This window comes from Varanus komodoensis, unplaced genomic scaffold (genome assembly GCF_004798865.1).
Source record: "Varanus komodoensis strain SLA01 unplaced genomic scaffold, ASM479886v1 scaffold1, whole genome shotgun sequence".
NCBI classification, from domain to species: Eukaryota; Metazoa; Chordata; class Lepidosauria; order Squamata; family Varanidae; genus Varanus; species Varanus komodoensis.
The window spans coordinates 128,522,359-128,540,424 of NW_025335268.1; the positions used below are offsets into that span (position 1 = coordinate 128,522,359).

Genomic DNA, 18,066 nt, shown 5'->3' on the forward strand with positions numbered 1-18,066 from the left:
TCATTGAGAGATGTAAAACTAGGAACTGTAGGTTTTTAAAATGACTAGGAACTTTGAACTGGGCTACTAAATTAGAAAGGTGATGAGATGCTCTTTGTGTGGTATGTGAAGACACATAAGAAGCCATTCAAGAGTTTTGCTTAGGATTCTAGTATTTGTCTTGGTGTCAAATGGCTTTCTATGAATTCTGAAAAGCAGACATAGTCCTGGCGTACTTTTTTTTTTTTTGTGTTCTCTTTCAAACTAATTGTTTAATATTTCTGTTTTAGGTTTGTACTGCAGCCAGCTACTTCACTGCCAAAATGTCATCTTCCTCCTCTGCACAATATTCATCATCTGAGAATGCCTGTAGAACATCACTAGAACCAATCAAACAGGTAACTTGATTTTGCAGAGTGTCTGATAGCAAGACAGTCTAATAGAATGTAATGATATACCAGTAAAGGTTATCCGTTGACTCAGGTAGCTTGGCTATAACTTGGTCCTTTCTGGCACCTTAAAGACTAACATTTATTGTACTATAAGTGTTGATGGACTAGGTTAAGTTTAAAGAATATATTCTTGTAAGATAATCAAAGTAACTATTCAAAAAGTTGCATTTTTATTGGATGCCAAATATAATTGATTTAGCTAGGAATTGTGTAATATGCATTTTAAAACAACACAGTATCCTACCACAGTGATGCTCCCTTTCTGAAGCATTTGCCCTGTACTACTGAGCTAATTCCTGCTAGTAATACGATAAACCTGTAACCAATTGGGCTACAAATGATAGAACTGAACTGTGTGTTAAAATGCAATACAGTTTTCATTTGCTGAAGTAGACTTTAATGCATGGGAGTTTATTCTATAATAAATGACTCAGTTTTCAAAATGACTCAAGACTAGGGATTTTTGCTATTCCACTGGAAATTAGAAGTAAGCGATTTGCAGTTTGAAGTTTCTTTTAGTAATGTAAATTATTTGTGATCATGCAAGAAAATATGATCTGTACATTTCTGTGAAGTTCTTTGTTCTGAAAGTGTGTAAGATTTCTCTTATGTATGTTGGATCTTATAAGACAAATGTAGGCAACCTGTTGGCTGCATGCACCTTCCTTGGTGTGGCCCTCACTGGGCAGGAACAGTTTTTTTTAATGTAGCCAATAGTTTTTATGGAGTCCTGCAGAGTAGTTTGCTGTTGAATTTTGGTAGCAAGCTGCCAATTGGTAGGGAGAGGGAGTGTGTCCTATGGAGGGCAGGGTCCTGGGGGTAGAAATGGTTCTCACAATTGTCCACCCTGACCCTAAACAGTTAATTTATTTGATCTGTACCTTGCCTCTCTACCAAGAAAATGATACGGAAAGCATTCCTTTGCATATGTTTGGTAGATGGGACTGTTTTAGAGACAGAGACTTGGCATTTATATGGGTTTACTTTCTAAGTGAACTTCAGACCCCATGTTTGTTCATATGCTGGACCCACCATTGCTGCATTTACTAGGTTCACATGTCATGGTAAGCCACAGGTCATGAGCCTTGTTGGCAGCATGGCTTATCAAATTATCTGAACTGATTGCTATAAACAAGTCACTCTGAGAATCTATGGGTTGTATTAAGGTTGTAGTGGGTAACTTGTTCTCCAGATAGCCTGTTTTGACCCTTGCAAGGCTTTTCAGTTAGGTTTGTGTTTTGCTAGCTACTAGATTTTCATAGCTATAACATTTAACACAGTTCACTTAGTTTTTGAGCCAGTGGTGATGTTTGTCTGGTTAAGCTTGGCCTAGTTACTGATCAGGGTATATTGAAGCCAATTAAGTCTTGGTTCTGAAACTAAGGCCAAATCTACAGCAATAATGCAATGAAAATGAAGGCTTACATTGACAAAAGGGCATTGTTGACTTCATGGAATATTTAACAATGCTTGGCCATAGTTAAATAGGCAGTGACTAGAGGAGCACTGCAGGAACATACCGGACATAGTAACATGCTAGAAAGTGCAACGGCACCTTATCATATCACCCCAGAGAGGTAGAAGTCTGATGGGATGATTTGGACAGAAGCCAGAAAGACAAGCATGGTCAACAGATTGGCTAGTCAAGAAGGAAGGAGTTGGTAAACTTCTTTCTAATTGATCTCTGCACAGGAGTTAATCTATTAGACCCCATGTAATAAACATAAGTAATTTTTCAGCTTGCTTTAGAAATAATTATAAATAAGATATTTGAGTTGAACTGAATATTTGCTGTCAATGCTGAGAACAAGGTAACTTCCCAGAGAGCTTTGGTTGTTGGGTGGGTTGTATAGGAATATAAGAAGGAAAGTCTTTATTTCCAATTTGGTTATATCAAGAGGACTTAAGAGTTCCAGTGAAACAGCTGGAATGAATTTAGGTGACTTGGCTTGAAATCCATCTATGTGACTGTGGCCCTAGACTTTGGGGGCTGTAATTCAGTTAATTGATTATGGAAGAGGATTGTATTGGAGTACTGCAGGCATTGAAATTTAAGTTTATATCTTGTGGAAACAGACTGGAAAGCAAACAGGAAATTGGATGTTTCCCATGGGCTTGATTTCTCAAAAACATCTTTCCCAAGGTGGCATCCTCCTAGATGTCGAAACATCTAGCTTGGAATAATGAGATGTAATCCAACACATCCTGGGGCTCCAGATTTGGGAAGGCTGTTCTGGAATAAATAGGAAGAACATTCATTTGTAAAAGATGGTGCATTCAGAGAGAAGGGCATACTGGGGGATAATTATTTTTAAACAGAATCCAGGGTCAAAGAGGGATAGTGTAGAATAGAATATACCTGTCTGGGTACTGGGTACTCCTGACAAAACAGAGTAATTCCACAGACAGAAGGAAGATGAGTATGTAATCATTGCCTACAACAGCAGGCTCTTCAGCCTGATGATGAACTATAAGTTTAGGTGGTTGGCCTGGAATGACTTGACCATGTCAGCTTTTGTTCCTGCCACTGCCCACTCATCCTGAACAATACTGCAGTTTGTTTCTTTCCCAAATCTATCCTCTGAATTTCTATTGTTTAAGGGGGATCATGGACCTTGTTGTTTCAGGATGCTGCAGATCTTTGTTCCTGTGCCATTTTTTTACGTCAATGCTGCAGGTTGACCATTTGTTATTTACATTTTGCCCTTAGTGTGCATACCCTGGTATCAAAGAACTAACATACAGAAAAATGTTTTTTCCATGCTGTATCTCTTCAACTCTGTCTCAAAACAAATGTCTTGCAAATGTCTCACTTTTTACTGACAACCACTCCTGTCCCCTCATACACAGATTCCTTCCTCCTGAATTTTCTGAACTACAATGAGCATGTTCCAGAAGTATCTTGCCTGCCTTTGGGCTTTTTCAGAAATAGCCCTTTGCTGCCTAAAACAAAAGTCCAGTGCAAGGTTAGAGCATTCTGCTCTTCAATATCTCTGCATATGTGCCATATCAGGCAGGAGGGCAAGAGTCAATAACCACAGGTAGAAGTTGGCTATTAATCCTACATGCGATTTCTTGCCCAGCATGGCTGGGACCCTTAATTGAGATGCAGAATGGTGCCCCGTATTATGTAAATGATGTTAACCTGGCATAAATTGTTCCTTCTGGCTTATTTCTGTGAGGAAAAATAATTAGTCCGGTTTAGAAAGCTCCGTTTTCTGACAGTTCTTTTCAGATCTCATTTTTTTCTGCTTTATAAAGTTGTTTCTGGAATTACAAGTGCAATTTGCTTTGCTCTTGAATGGTGTTTCACCTGGAGTTGCTGAAGCACTATTATCACCCTAATTGGTTTTTATAAACATGAGAGAGAAAAGAAGTAGGATTATCTTTATGCTGGTTGCTTCTCTTTATATGTAGGTCCAATATTCAATATCAAGTCAAGAATTACTTTTGAATTGCATTGTCTCAGTGAAATTATTTGTTCCAGTGTAGTTGGGGAAAGTTTGTATTGATTGGCTTATTCATTCACAGTATCTTTGCATTGCTTCTCTTTTGCAGAAATCTCAAAATACCTTACACCACTATAAAGCAATAGAATTATACAAGTACACTATAATACAAAACAAATCATGACCAGGGGGAAGGGTACCAATGCAGAAGAAGCCTGTTGCCATGTCACTTCAAAAAGTAAATCAGTCTCAGGATCACTGAGGCATTGGAATCACAGTGTTCATGTAGTCCAGCCTAGAAACACAGTTGGTAGTATTGTGGTTGAGGTTTGCATGAGGCATTTGGTTTTTGTTTCGTGTACGCTATGCAAACCTTTTGTAAGATAACTACAGTATTAAATCTGTAACATGGGTTTTAAATAATTGTGTATCTTAGGTACGACCAAAGCTACAACTTCTGAAGATTTTGCAAGCTGCAGGTGCTCAAGGGGAAACTTTCACACTAAAGGAGGTGAGTTGATATGCATTCTCTGCTGTGTAGGGGAGGTGGGATTAATGATTGCCTTGTTTCATCCATTCAGCCTTTTTGACCCAAATGGGTTCCAAAAGTGTTTCACAAATTAAGAAAAAAAGATACATATTAATACTTGCTGCCTCCTGCAGTGTGTAAGAGGGGCCTTGATTTTATTTGTTTGTAACTAAGGGTAAGGAGCCATATAGTTTAAACGAAGTCTGTATCCCTAGCATTCCAAGCAGAAGAGGTTTTCTTCCAGCTTGCTGTTGTGACGAAGCTAAGTTGAAGTGCTTCCAGAATAAGAGCAAATGATTGTGATCATTCAAAATAGAAAGGAAAATGTGGAGCTTTTAGGAGCATTCTGTAGCAGTTGCTACAAGAGTACAATAAGTGTTGAATACAAATACTAGAAATAGTTCAGGAGTATCAGAAGTCATTTTAAGAGTGTCTAGAAAATTACAGTAGGTGACTGTATTCCTGAGGGACCACTAAGAGATGCTTTTTCTTGTTGCCAATTGATGCATGAAAGTTTTAAAATTAGACTTTTTAATTTCTTTTTCTTTTCTTGGGAATGTCTTGTCAGCTAAACCCAAGTTACCTTCCAAATCATTTATTTTAAGATTAGAATGCAAAGTGTGTACAAGATTAGAAAAATGACACTAGCTGTGATTTACAGTGGTATCCTGTCAGCTAGGAATTAAATGCAGTGGTTTTTCATTAGGAATGTGTCAGATAGTCCTGCAGAGCTATGTGACTTATTTTAAACACTTATGCATTTAAATAACTTGTTTAACCTCTAATATTTTTGCAAAAGCAAATTAAATACTTTCAATGAAAAGGTTCAGTGTAAAATGTTAATTTGCCATAGGAGCTTACATTTAGAACAGTAAGAACATGTTCCCCCTGCAGTGGGTGGAAGCAGCCCTACCAATTTTTCATTTTGTGTTTATCTCCAGGTGAACCTTTTTTATAGAAGGGGAAGCCAGATTTTATGCTTAACGTATTGCTTGAAAGATGGGCTTCACTTACCTGTTATATAGTAGGATGTGACTGTGCCACTTGTAGTTGATTGGATCTGGAGTGCACTTGAGGCAGTGACACTGCAATCAAGCAGTTCATGAAGTTTATGCTTAATATGAACTTTCTTAGTACAGATAGTGATTTGCTGCATATTGATATTCTGAGTGTACATTCTATGTGAATTGAATTATTTGACCTACATATTAAGTCCATTTTTACCATGACTGTGCTTAAAGGCATACAGTATGAGTCAGTTGCTAAAAATAAAATGACTGTGGCCTCAAGCAGTGCTTGGATGGAAGACTTGTGGACAAGTGGTTGTGAACCACCCAGAGAGCATTGGCTATTGGGTGGTATAGAAGTAAACTTTGGAATGGGTTATTGGTGAATATCTTTATAGTGGAATACATATTCAACACTCGTGACTTCAATTACAATACATATGATACATATACACAGTATTTTTATTCACCTAACACACTGAAAGCACCATGAACATACGCTGCTAAATATAGGTTACATATTTCTTCTGTACTAAGGGCATTTCTTTTTAATCTGTAAGTCACAGATAAAAACTGACTTTTCAAAGGGTTAAAGATCCAAATCTGTGTTTATAGTATGATCTTTGATAGCTGTGGGCTTCGTATGTAAAATTCCTGTATATTGATCTGTTAGTCCAGCCACTGGGGTTATACTGGTTAGACATTGAATAAAAACTAAGACAATGGGTTATAAGGCTATTAGAATTTTAAATTGTTGGGTTTTTTGCATGCAGTAGTGGTAATGACTGCATTAATAAATGTTGTTGTTGGTCGCAAAGTCGTGTCCGACCCATCGTGACCCCATGGACAACATTCCTCCAGGCCTTCCAGTCCTCCACCATCCCCCGGAGTCCACTCAAGCTCACAATTAATAAATGACCAGTGTGCTATGGAACATTGTGTGGTCTTTTTGAATATTCAGCCCCCAGTCAGTGGTTGCTACATGACAGCCAAACCTAGATGCTGCAGGTGAAACATGGGTTAAACAACCAACGGATAGCTTAACTACTAATTGTTTAACCCACAACTTGCTGTTCTGTGCTGTCAAGCTGTTTCTGACTTATGGTGGCCCTATGTATGAAAGCACTGTTAAAATACTCTATTTATGATAGCCTTGTTTAGCTCCTATAAATTGAAGGCAATGACTTCTTTTATGGAGTCAATCTATCTCATATTTGGTTTTCCTTTTCTTCTGCCTTCTACTTTCCCTAGCATGATTATCTTCAGGGAATTTTGCCTTCTCATGATGTGAACCCACAATTAACCTTTGGATGTTGTATAGCCAGGTGTGTATTTTCATGGGAGAAAACCATGTCAGTGTCTTCTAGCCTCCATTCTCACATTGCAGATTGATAAAATTAGGATATATGAGAATGATTTTAAGGCACTTAGCATAAAGGGTTCAGTAAAACAAAAGCAGTAAATCAGTGTTCACTTCTCAGGAAATTTTAAAGCTTGATTTAAAAAAAAAACCCTCTGTCCTTCAGTTCTTTCAGTACCTCAGCAGCTGAATGTTCAGGTTTTAGTCCTTCTCATAAATAGTTGACCTAAACAGTGTTCCTTTTTATTTACCAGTATTTCTAAACTGTTTACATCTACAGATTTCAAAGCAATATGTTCTACTTTGTTGGTTGAAAAATGAAATGAGGCCACCCAAAAACTAGATGGTACCTTTTGTATAATCAGAGACCTTATATGTATGGAAGATAGCATGTTTGTGAATGTAAGAAAATGGCATATTAATCATCTCCCCCACAAACTCCCCCCATCCTGCGCAACAATATATGAACTTAGAATATTGAAGGCAGTGGAGCCTACTAGTAGGGCACAGGGGTGTAGGAGAAAGATTTGAAGACTGTGTCAGTCTACTATATTGGTGGGTGTGAGTTGTTTCTGTGACAGAGTGGGGAGGGAGGAGGAAAATGCAGGGCAGAGGAGTGCTTATCCCTTTGAGAGGTTATAGTAGCATCCTGTTAAAAGTAGAGAAATAGGGCTAGGGAGATGAAAAACACATCTATCTCCAGATTTGGTTGCAAATGAAGGAATGGGAAAGATTTATCCTTGACCCATGCCCTGCTTCAAAGCCTGGACAGCTTCACAAGGCTCTTCTGTTCCAGGCTATCAGGAATATGAGCTGGAAGACTACTCTTAGGACATGATAATATACCACAGTATTTTGCTGCAAGTTTCACTTAACTCTTTGTACTTTAACATGTAATTTGTTATTTGTGGTAGACTACTACTGGCTTACAGGAAATGGTAGTATCAAGTCTCTTTGTCTCCCAGTTTTCACATATATTCAAGGGGATACCAAGGGCATAGCAAACATTAATTCATGAAAGAAATGTATTAGGGATGGAAACTGTATAGAATTAAAGCAGAATTGATACAGAATACTGTTAGCCAGAATAAGAGGATAAAAAAAATCACTGACAATTATTGGAATAATTGAAGAAGAAAACAGTATTCGTTATTTGCTGCAGACTAGTTTTAACTGAAGCTGTCTTTTATCGATCTAGATTATACATTATCTTGGAGAGTATATCATGCTGAAGCAGTTGTATGATAAAGAGCAGCAGCACATGGTGTATTGTGGCGGAGACCAACTGGGTGATCTTCTGGGTCGTGAAAGCTTCTCTGTGAAAGACCCAAGGTAAGAAGCCTCTTAAGGATATACAAAGTAAGATTTCCATGATTTAACCATGGTTAGGCAGAAGGTAAGTGGGGATCTGCTGACAGATTTCTAGGTGATTTGTGGTAGATCATAAATTTAAGATTTCCAACCCCTAGTAGTCAAAACAAGTAGCCTTTTCTAAATTACACTGTTAAAATCAAGAGTTTAAGAGGAAACAGATTTGTTCTTTCCAGTTCTGATGGTAAAAACAAATTTCTGGCTTGTGTATATACTTAGAAGCAACTTGTTAGAACTCAGTATCTACTTTTCTGAGCTACTGTTTTGTATCTGGCTCTTGTGAAAGGGCAAAGTACTTCCTGAAAACAAAGTCTTCACATCCAGTTTAAGTGTCTGACCAAGGGGCCTAGTTTTAATTTTCTTTCAGTCCGGATGGTATGGACAAGAATTCTGTTGCAAATGATTTGTCATACCCACCATTATCAAGTCCTAGAATGCCCACATTGGAGATAAAAACATATAATTGAATTTTTCTGTACATGATTCCTTATATGTTGCAGTATTAAGTTCTTCCTATGGTGAAAGGCTAGACATCATTGAACCTATTCAAGAGAAATGAGGCTTTGTAAAAATTGTGTTAGAACCTAGTGGCATTTTAAAAAATGCTTCTTATATTCATATCCTGGCTTTTTTTCTTCTGCAGGGAACCCATGGTAGTTTATATAGCCGCCTTCCCCTCTGTTCTAACCTCACAACAACTCTGTAAATTAGGTTAGGCCAAGAGTCACTAACCGGCTCAAAGTCATCCAGTGCATTTCATGGTTGAGTGAGGACTAGAACTTAGGTCCCCTGAGTTCCAGTCCAACACACTAACCATGATGACACAGTATTTTATTTTTCCGTATGCTTCCTTTGTTTAGTCACAAAGTCATGCCCGACTCTTAGCAGCTTCATGGACTATAGCTCTCCTGTCTTCCACTGTTTGCCAAAGTTCACCCATAGAGTGCAGCTGACTTTGGAAGTGGAATTAAGTGGTGAACATTAGTAAACAATTATTGGAATCTTTTTAATCAGTGTTCCTTATCTCCATATTACAAGTTTTGAGTGCTGTGGGTAGAGATAGAGGGATATTATAAAACAGGAGTGGGCAACACATGCCTTCCCTTGAGTTGTCCTCTGTTGCTGCTGTGGTGATCACAACAAAATCCATGTTGATTTAGCAAGGAAACAAGAAGTGTAGGGATACATAATGAAGGTGGCCCTCAGTAGGTTTGGGAGGGAACAGTGTGACCCTGGAATCTCCCCAGCCCTATTAAAAGATTCTGATAACAATCTCAATTTGTTGAAAAATCTTTATAAAAAGGATGCAGAACCAAAATGCGCTAGGAGCCTAATTGCCCTTCAGCTGGAGGCCTCTCAACGCAAATGTGATTATTCCAGAACTTTACATAGTCCTTGATATCTTGTCCTGAATAATGCCTGAAGTTTAGGAGATGCTGTTGTTTCTGTACCGCCCAATAGCCAAAGCATTCTGGGTGGTTCACAATCAACAGATAAAATATAATAATACATTGTTCCTTGTGGTAGTCTGTTCTGCTCTCACTGGTCACTACTTTTCCACAGCCCTATTTATGATATGTTGAAACGGAATGTGACTTCAGCTACTGTTGCAGGTAAGTTTCTTTTAGTATCAATCAAGTTTATTCACTGCTTTGTAAAATGTAACTTCGGTAAGTAAAGCTATGTAACATCTTTGGTTTGAAATGGCTTCTGAAGAAGTGGGGAAACTGCAACTCTCACACATCCACTATGAATTGCTGGTAGAAAATGAATACATCTTTTTACCTGAAAAAGATTTGACTAGGACTAGAGCTAGGAACATATAATGTCAAGACATCTGGGGTAGTTGGAGCACTGAACACACAGACCTAGTTGCTTCATAATACCTGACTTACAGGCAAAACAACATAGTTAACTATGGTCTGCCTCTCACATGTTTTTCACTTTCACTTTTTTCAGATCACAATTCCTGAGGTGTTGTCATGACATTTGTATCCAGCACTGTGGGTTGTCAAGGAAGAAACAACCCAGAGTTGTAACACAAGATCAAACCATGGGTTAAAACTCTGGATTGTTTCTCCATCATACTAACCCGGAGTGCTGAGTTAGTGTATCATGACAGCAACCTTGGATCAAGGTATGTGTACAGTGCTTGGTGATCTGAAATAAAAGTAAGAAGTGTGCTTGCTTGCTGTGGTGAAACAGCTGACTATGAGTTATTTAGTCCCTGATCCCCTTTGCAGGTAAACTGGGTCATAGTGAATGGAATCTAGAGACCATTGTCCTAGCACAGAGAGTGGAACTAAGCATTTAATTATGTGTTCAAATACCGTCTCCTTCTGTGGATTTAATTTTCTCTGAATTGTGTTAAATAAATGAACTAATAATTTGGGAGCAGAGTGAGAAAGACTATTCTTTTCCATTGCTGAGAACTTAACTGATGCTTTTATCTATACCAGGCATAGGCGGCTTGTGACCTGCTGAATGTTTTAAGCTAAAACACCCATCATGCCTTATAGTTGGCTATGCTGACTAGGGTTTATGGGAGGAGATCATAAGCCCCAAAATCTGGAAATGTGCAAAATGTCCACTCTTGCTCTGGATTCTGTTTTTGGTTTATTTCCTGATATTAAAGGCTAGGACAAGTGGAGTAGTTCCATTTTATTTGCTAGTGATTTAATTAAACATTTGGGGTTTACCTGTGAGAATGTCTTGTTTTCTAACATTGCTAGGCAGTCCTCATTTTACCTTTTCTTCAAACGTCTTGAAACATTTTAGCCATAGATGTGTAGCAGTATTTGTTCCTGGCAGTTAGCCAAAGGCATATTCCGCGAAGTGTACTGTTTTCCTCTCTCGGAAGTCAAATATTGGAAAGCATAGAAATCATGAGAAATACACGCATCATGAGTAAAAGTTATTGTTATATTCCCCTCTATGCAAATGTCTTTGAATGTATTTCATTAGTTTCTGTTCATCCAGAAGAAACCCTGAAATATGCAGTCACAGAAGGTTTGTTCTTATAATACTGATCCATGGATAGGGGACATCCATAGGGAATATTCTCAGGTTGAAAGTGAGTGTTGTCTGAATGCAGCTGAAGTCCTTGTGTGTGGTACAAAACTAATCCAAACAAGACAGACCTGACCTTGTATTGTGCAACCGCAAAGGTGTAGGCAATTTTTTTTAGTTATATGTCCAGCCACCTAATATTTTAAGATGTCAGAACTTCAGATGGTGCTTTTGGTTCCAATTGGACATATGCATTAGCCAGGTGGTAAGGTCACTTTCTGGATATGCAATTAGCAGTGTCAGAGTAGTGATATTTGTTGGGAACCATCATGGAGAGAGAGTTAAATTTCCCCTTTTCACCCATAAGGATCTTGAAACTGCTGAGGCTTCCCCTCAGTTTCTATTTATACAGAACTGTTTTAAATTTTTCATTTAAGCAATTAGCATCATGTCTAATTTGGCCTAATTAGCAAAATGGCCCTGGTGTGGGGATCTGATGGAAATCTAGGGAAATCAAATAATGCTTTTTAAAGCTATTGTACTGAAGCTGGAATCTTTAAAAATGTGTGTATTCTTTAGTGATTCAGAGAATTCCTTAAGGAAGCTTTTTCAGTGCGGGCTGACAGGGACACTACAGCTTGGTGAAAGGTCACTAAAGTTCCCACAAGAGATCATGAAGAAAATGCACATGTTTAAGTGTTTTCACATTCTCACACGTGTGTTTATAATATAAACATAAATGCGTTATTGCCTGAGGAACCCTTCTGCTTGCCCCAGTTTCTTTAGGAGATGGGGCAGGACTCAGGGAGACTCCCTGTCCATGACAGCAGGGGCCAGGGCGGCAAGCATATCCATCTCAGGCTCATAGGGAGCAGTGCAGTTGCAATTCAATGTGCCTGACATAAAATGAGTGGCAACAGCCCTTGTTTCACATCTTCTTTCTGTTATACAGAAATGGCTAGCCATTGAGGGTGAAGGGGTGAGAAATGGGCCTCAGATGGTGAGTAGCAGAAGGAGGAAGTGGTGGGCAACCCATGAAGCCTACATAAGCAGAGGCAGTGCTGGGGCAAAGAGATGAAAGAGGCTGCTGCTGCCTTTGCACCTGGCTAGAGGACTATATCAAAACAGATCAGGCTGGGCTAGAGGAGCCTTTCCCCTTTTAAAGTGTGCAGCAATTCTTATGAAAAGGATGGCAGGATGGTATGTCTGATTAATAAAGTAAAATAACTAATTTTTGTGGTACTTCTCAGTACCTGTGCATAGGCTGGATTTGAGGGGTTTAACAGACTTTGGAAGATGCTGCAAAATCACTCTTTCCTAACTTGGTGCCCTTTTGCTGTTTTGACTACAATTTCTATCATCCTTAACTGTTGACTTTGCTGACTGGATTTGGTGGTTTATACATTCTGAAATATCTGGATCACACTACTTCTGTAGCTTTTTTTTAATGCAGGGGTTCCCTGAGACATGAACATTATTTCAAGTGTTACTTCAAGGTAAAAAGTTTGAGAGAGGATGCCTTGAAGTGTGACAAAAGCACATGGGTAACATTTTACTTTCCATCCTGGTAAATGGTGTAGCTGTCTGCTCTGTGTCCAGAGCAACTCTGAAACCACTCTTAGTTTAGTTGGCATCTTGCCCAATGGGTTTTGAAATGCTTCCAGAATTTGGGGCTCTCGGTTTGTAAATATCTAAGAGAGTGAATAGGAGAAAAAGATCTAGGAATTGTTGGCAGTTTAAAAGAAGGAAATAAGATGAACTGAGAAAGATGAACCGAATATTGAGTATAAATGGATTAAAAAGAATTAAGAAGTTTGCTCCACAGGGTAATATCTGGACCAACATAACAGGAAAGTGAATTTGAGCTAACTGCTAGGAAGAACTTCCTGAATGAATGGTCTGTTTAAAAATGGAATGGGCTGCCTTGGAAGGTGATGAATGATAGGTTGCTCCAGTTTTACGTGGCCAGACAGGCCTTACTCCAATCAGGAATGTGTTAGCATTTGGTGTCATACATTGTCAGAGGGTTGAAGTAGATGGTCTTTGAGGTTTCTTCCAATTTTATGAAAGGAACACTAACATACTTTTTCATACATAAACTTTGGGCGTGCTTTCTTCAACTTCGGTCACAAATAAACAAATGGAGGTGTGAAATTTCCAGGGGTCAGGAGCTATTTTTGATGCTCATTGCAGCCTTTACCACCTCCTTTTATGCCACTGAAATCACAGCAACTCTACCATAAACATGGTGGTTTCCTTCACAATTTGGCAGCAAAACAGTAGAGAAGGCAAAAATGGCCGCATTTATCTTGCAAACAAAGTGGATTTTGCTGTTCTAGCCTTCCAGAATGGTTTGATTATGAAATCTGGTGGCAAACTGCTGGGTTTTTTTCTGCCATAAATTTTGGTGGAGAACACAAAGTTAGCTTCTAGGGGGCTGCATGTCTGCTGCAAGCTGCATGTTTTACCCCGTGTTGCAGAATTTCAGTGTAAGAGTATCTCTTTTAGGTTAATTGTTAAACTACAGCTGAACTCCTTTGAGTGGATAATCCTGCAAACTTCTCCATTTTAACCCCATCTAAATAGAACTAGCAACTTTATGGACCAGAACAGGGTTGGTGTAAACAGGGTATGAATTTGTATTAGCTTACTTATACCATAGAAAATAGTTTGGTAGAAAGGTTGGTAGACGGAATGCCCAATGAATAGTGACCAATGATGGAATGATGTTTGATTAAACAAATTAATTTCAAAAAACTAATTGAAGCTCTTTTCTGGTAAAAGTAAAGAGTGTTATATTATTCGAAACTCAACTGCAAAGACAATGCAGGTTGCATGTTTGAAGAGGAAACAACTCTACCACTTTTTAAAAGTGGTTGGCATGTATATGTGTTTTTTAAATTAGGTGGTAAATTTGGACTTTCATATTTTTGTTTCCTGTACTAGAAAATTGCCCCAATTAAGCTTTGCAATGCATGTGCTGAAGACAAAATATAATGTATATTGCCCTTCAGGTATTCCAGGGTATGTGTCTTCTCCAGGGTGGAAATCTAATTTCTATATATCCGCTCAGAGCCGTGTATTATATTTATTTCATTTCTTAGCTGTTTCTGACTGAAGAATGAGATAGGGATTTCTGTGTATACTTCAAGGAAGATTGTTTTATGAGCTTCTCTTTACTTGTCCTTAGCTTAATTTTCAGGCTTTCTGTTTTTTGGAATTGTATTAAGGAAAGTAGAGGCCAAGTTCTTGAACCATGTGCTGGCAGCAGGTGTTAGCAAAGCTAAAATGAGTGGGGTCACCCCTTTTCTATTCTTCTGCTACCAGCTCATGTCTTTCTCTTCCTTCAGCAGCTGTTGGAAGAGAGACAAATCACTCATGACAAATATCTGAACTGTCACTTCTAGCAGACTTTTGAATTTATGCAACATGATGTTGTATTTATTCAGAAAATATTACCTATTAAAAACATTTTCTCCTTTGTTTGGGTCTTGTCTTACACACCATGAAGTGGCTGGCTATGAGAAAGTATATGCTACCTTTAAATGTGCCTCTGTGCAGGGTGAGACCAGCACTCACTCTGTTCCTGACATGTACCTGGAAAGTGGCCTCTTTGTGCAGCAGTGAAAGGACTTAATTTGGTTTATTTGATGAGTACTAGTAGATATCAATGGGCAATGGTCCATCTACCTGTGGTGGTTGCTTAAACTAGTCAATGTATCCCACATTGCATCTGTATCTCAGCTGGAAGTGGGATTGGAATTTAGCAGCTAAAAATTAGTTCCTGTTCAATTTCTTCATAATGCAGTGGAACCTATAGTACTTTTGAAGATTAAAAATTAGATGGTTAGGGCTTTCTCAAAGAAAATAAAAGTATGAGTGGATGCTCAATATGCTCACTGAAGAAACTACATTCTGCAGATAATGACTTTTCTTTACTCTTCTGACTCAGCTTACACACTAACTATGCCATTAAAAGTACCCAAAGTGGTATTGAGGTATTCTTAAACTTCTTTATTTGAAGGGCAGCTATTGCATTCCATTGGTCACCCAAGTTTTTTAGGCCAAGGTTATTTCTCAAATGCTATATGCATCTCAGCTCTCTGTGTATTGAAAGTTATGCTCAGTTTCAAGATACGTTGCCTAAGATTTGTATATAAAGTTGGGAATTCTGAGTTTTGTTTGCAATGTGTACATAAATTTAGAGACAGCAAGTTCCTGTGGAGGCCTCTACACGGATTCTTAAGATCCACTACCACTAAAACAGATTCCCAACCCCTTCCAGTGGGCTTGGCCCTGCTGACATTAAATGAAAGAGAAAATTATGTTTCATAAGAAATTGAGAAATCTTTAGTTCACACCCCAGCAGTTTATTAGGATAGGAAAGGCTACAATGGTAATTGAATAATATATTTAGGAATTAGAGCTACAAAATCATGTAAGTAGTGCTTTAAAATATCCCAAATATAGAGATAATGGGAGGACATTTTTCCCTTGAGGAATACTTGTCTGATTTGCATATCCCTAAATTTAGGACAACTGTTTCTTAGGCAAGATTTAATGTACTGTATTATGCCCTGCTTTTATTGGAAGGAAGATTCAGAAGGAAACCATATCATGAATGAGTATGCATTTGTAGGGTTGGTGAAGTGAAAATGTTAGAGCATGTTGTATTATGCATCACTTGTATATATTATACAGTGGTTTTTGAAGCGTGAATGAACAATATTTAATATACTTTTTGTCATAGCATGATTCGAAGGTCACTATAAAAGTAGCAAGCTTCTGTGCAGCTACTATATATTTACATAAATTGAAATTAGTAGGCTTTAATTGTAAACTTAAGTTTAGGTCACTCTCCTGGTATACTCTTTGATTATCTCAAGTATGCAGCTATTGTAATGACTTTATTGGGTTAGGGTTTATATATTATGCATTTTGTTTTATGATTTATTTCACTATTTCTCTTTAGTCTGTGACTGAAATTAAACAATTCATTCACCTGGATGTGATATAGTTGACCCTTACATAGCTATTAAAAGGCATAGGAGCTATACCACATCCATCTTGTCAGAAGAGCGAGTGTTAATCCCTTGCCCCAGTCAAGGCAGCACACTTACTTTCTGTGGGCCTGTTATTTGCTTTGGGAAGAAAACTTCCACTCATTGAGTTGATGTGTTAATTTTAACTGGAATTGCATGTTAATTCGGCATTTTTGTACACTAGCTACGTTTAATAAAAACAACACAAAACAAAACTCAGCCACACAAGGGTGAATTGCATGACAAATATCACAGCTAGCTTGATCTTTGGTCAGTTTCTCTGAAGATGCTAGTAGGAAATGGCATAGATTGCTGTTTAGGAGGTCAGAGTATGACCATTTCAGGGTGGTAAAGAATTGGAGACATATATTGCAGTCTTTAAGTATGAATGACCTAGATAATGGAGCAGTGTTGACCAAGAAGACTATACTCCAGCTTTTTACACGTTCAACCTCACAGGTGCCAAAATTGGATGTAGTTGCTTTTCAAGGGACCCCTCTCTGTTGTAAGAATGGTTATTACCAGGGAAGGTTTTTTCTTTTTTTACCTGCTGTCTAGATGCTGCACAGACACTTGCTCTCGCAAAGGATCAGAGTGTGGATAATCCAAGCCAAGATCAACTGAAGGTAAACCCACTGCTGGGTGGTTTCTTTTGTCGTACAGAGTGCCCCTTCTCTGTACCTGTGCATAGTGGATTGTCAGAACTTCTGACTTGCTTGAGTGAGGGCTTTTGCCTTCCTCAGAAGTTTTGGGAATCCACAGACCAGGGACAGAGTGAACATTCTCTGTTCTCTACCTAACAGAGTTCCATTCTCTGAATCTGTTTCCTGGGGTGAAACACTTCTTCTAAGTCGTACCAGCTTGCATTGTTTTCATATTCCTGGGTGAGATTTTTTGAAGTGAGAACATGTAAGAATTGCTTAGTTGCATTTTTAAAAAGTTTCCAATGCCCACATTGTTGTATAACGTTAGTTTAGCTTGAGACAGATCTACATGATTTGGGAAGAAGTTAACAAGTTTACTGTTAGTAGAGTGCAGCACTTAGAAACTTTTATTGACTTTTTTGGTTTTGTTGTAAGATTTACTTATGCACTACTTGATTGCTAACAATCTTCTTGGTCAGTTGAGAAATGTTCTTTGTTTGGTCAAACCGTTGTTCCTTTTATAAGTCCTTGGTGTTGCTCTGCAGCTGGTGACTCAGAAAAGAAGTGTTGCATCCCTATGCCTCTCTACGATCTCATGCACTAATGGTTATCTTTCCTTCTTCCTTTAAGCAGAGTAGCACAGAGAGAAGCTTTGGAACTGGGCAAGTAGGAGATGAAGGTGACACATCTACTTTGTCTACCTCAAAGTATGCAAGCAATGAGGATGAAGGTAAGTACAATGTATGGACTGAACATAGTAAAGCATGTGTGCAACACTGTTTCTTACTGACTCATTTTTGAACCAAGATTTTGCTGCTCTTTATTTTTGCTGTATTTGGTTCTTTATTTCATTATCATTTCTGTGATGCATGGTTATACATAGAAGTTTAGCATATATGCACTGGTCGAGAAGCACCTAGAATGAGCTGCATTTCTCTCTGATCAGCTCTTATAACCAAGAGATTTTTGCTTCTCATTAGAGCCTTTTTGTCTGTCCAGTAGAAATGTGTGTCCTGTAAGCAGGGATGAATTCCATAGCATTGCTGACTTGTGGTAAGACAGGGTGGTATTTTGCTGGGCAGGCAGTGCCTCATTTCAAAGTTTTTTGGAGAGGGAAATTCTGTCCTGAGACAGATCACGGTGGGTTCGAGCAGGATGCTTTTGCACTAAATTAAAAAAGGAAAAAGGAACTTTGGAATTAATCTTCCAAAGTGTGACTTAGGG

At 38.4% G+C, this 18,066-nt stretch overlaps 1 protein-coding gene across 5 annotated transcripts in view; it reads left to right on the forward strand.

Annotated features, from left to right (window-relative positions):
* Positions 1-18,066, forward strand: part of MDM4 (MDM4 regulator of p53) — a 32,374-nt gene that overhangs the window by 4,288 nt on the left and 10,020 nt on the right. For 4 of the 5 annotated variants that reach the window (XM_044445660.1, XM_044445679.1, XM_044445669.1 and 1 more), the window contains 6 exons: positions 270-377; positions 4,317-4,391; positions 7,975-8,108; positions 9,711-9,760; positions 16,757-16,824; positions 17,473-17,572. In XM_044445660.1, the coding sequence (XP_044301595.1) occupies positions 303-377; positions 4,317-4,391; positions 7,975-8,108; positions 9,711-9,760; positions 16,757-16,824; positions 17,473-17,572 (502 nt within the window). In that variant the 5' untranslated portion in view covers positions 270-302. The remainder of the gene's footprint in view (positions 1-269; positions 378-4,316; positions 4,392-7,974; positions 8,109-9,710; positions 9,761-16,756; positions 16,825-17,472; positions 17,573-18,066) is intronic. The other variant, XM_044445698.1, reaches the window with a different exon arrangement.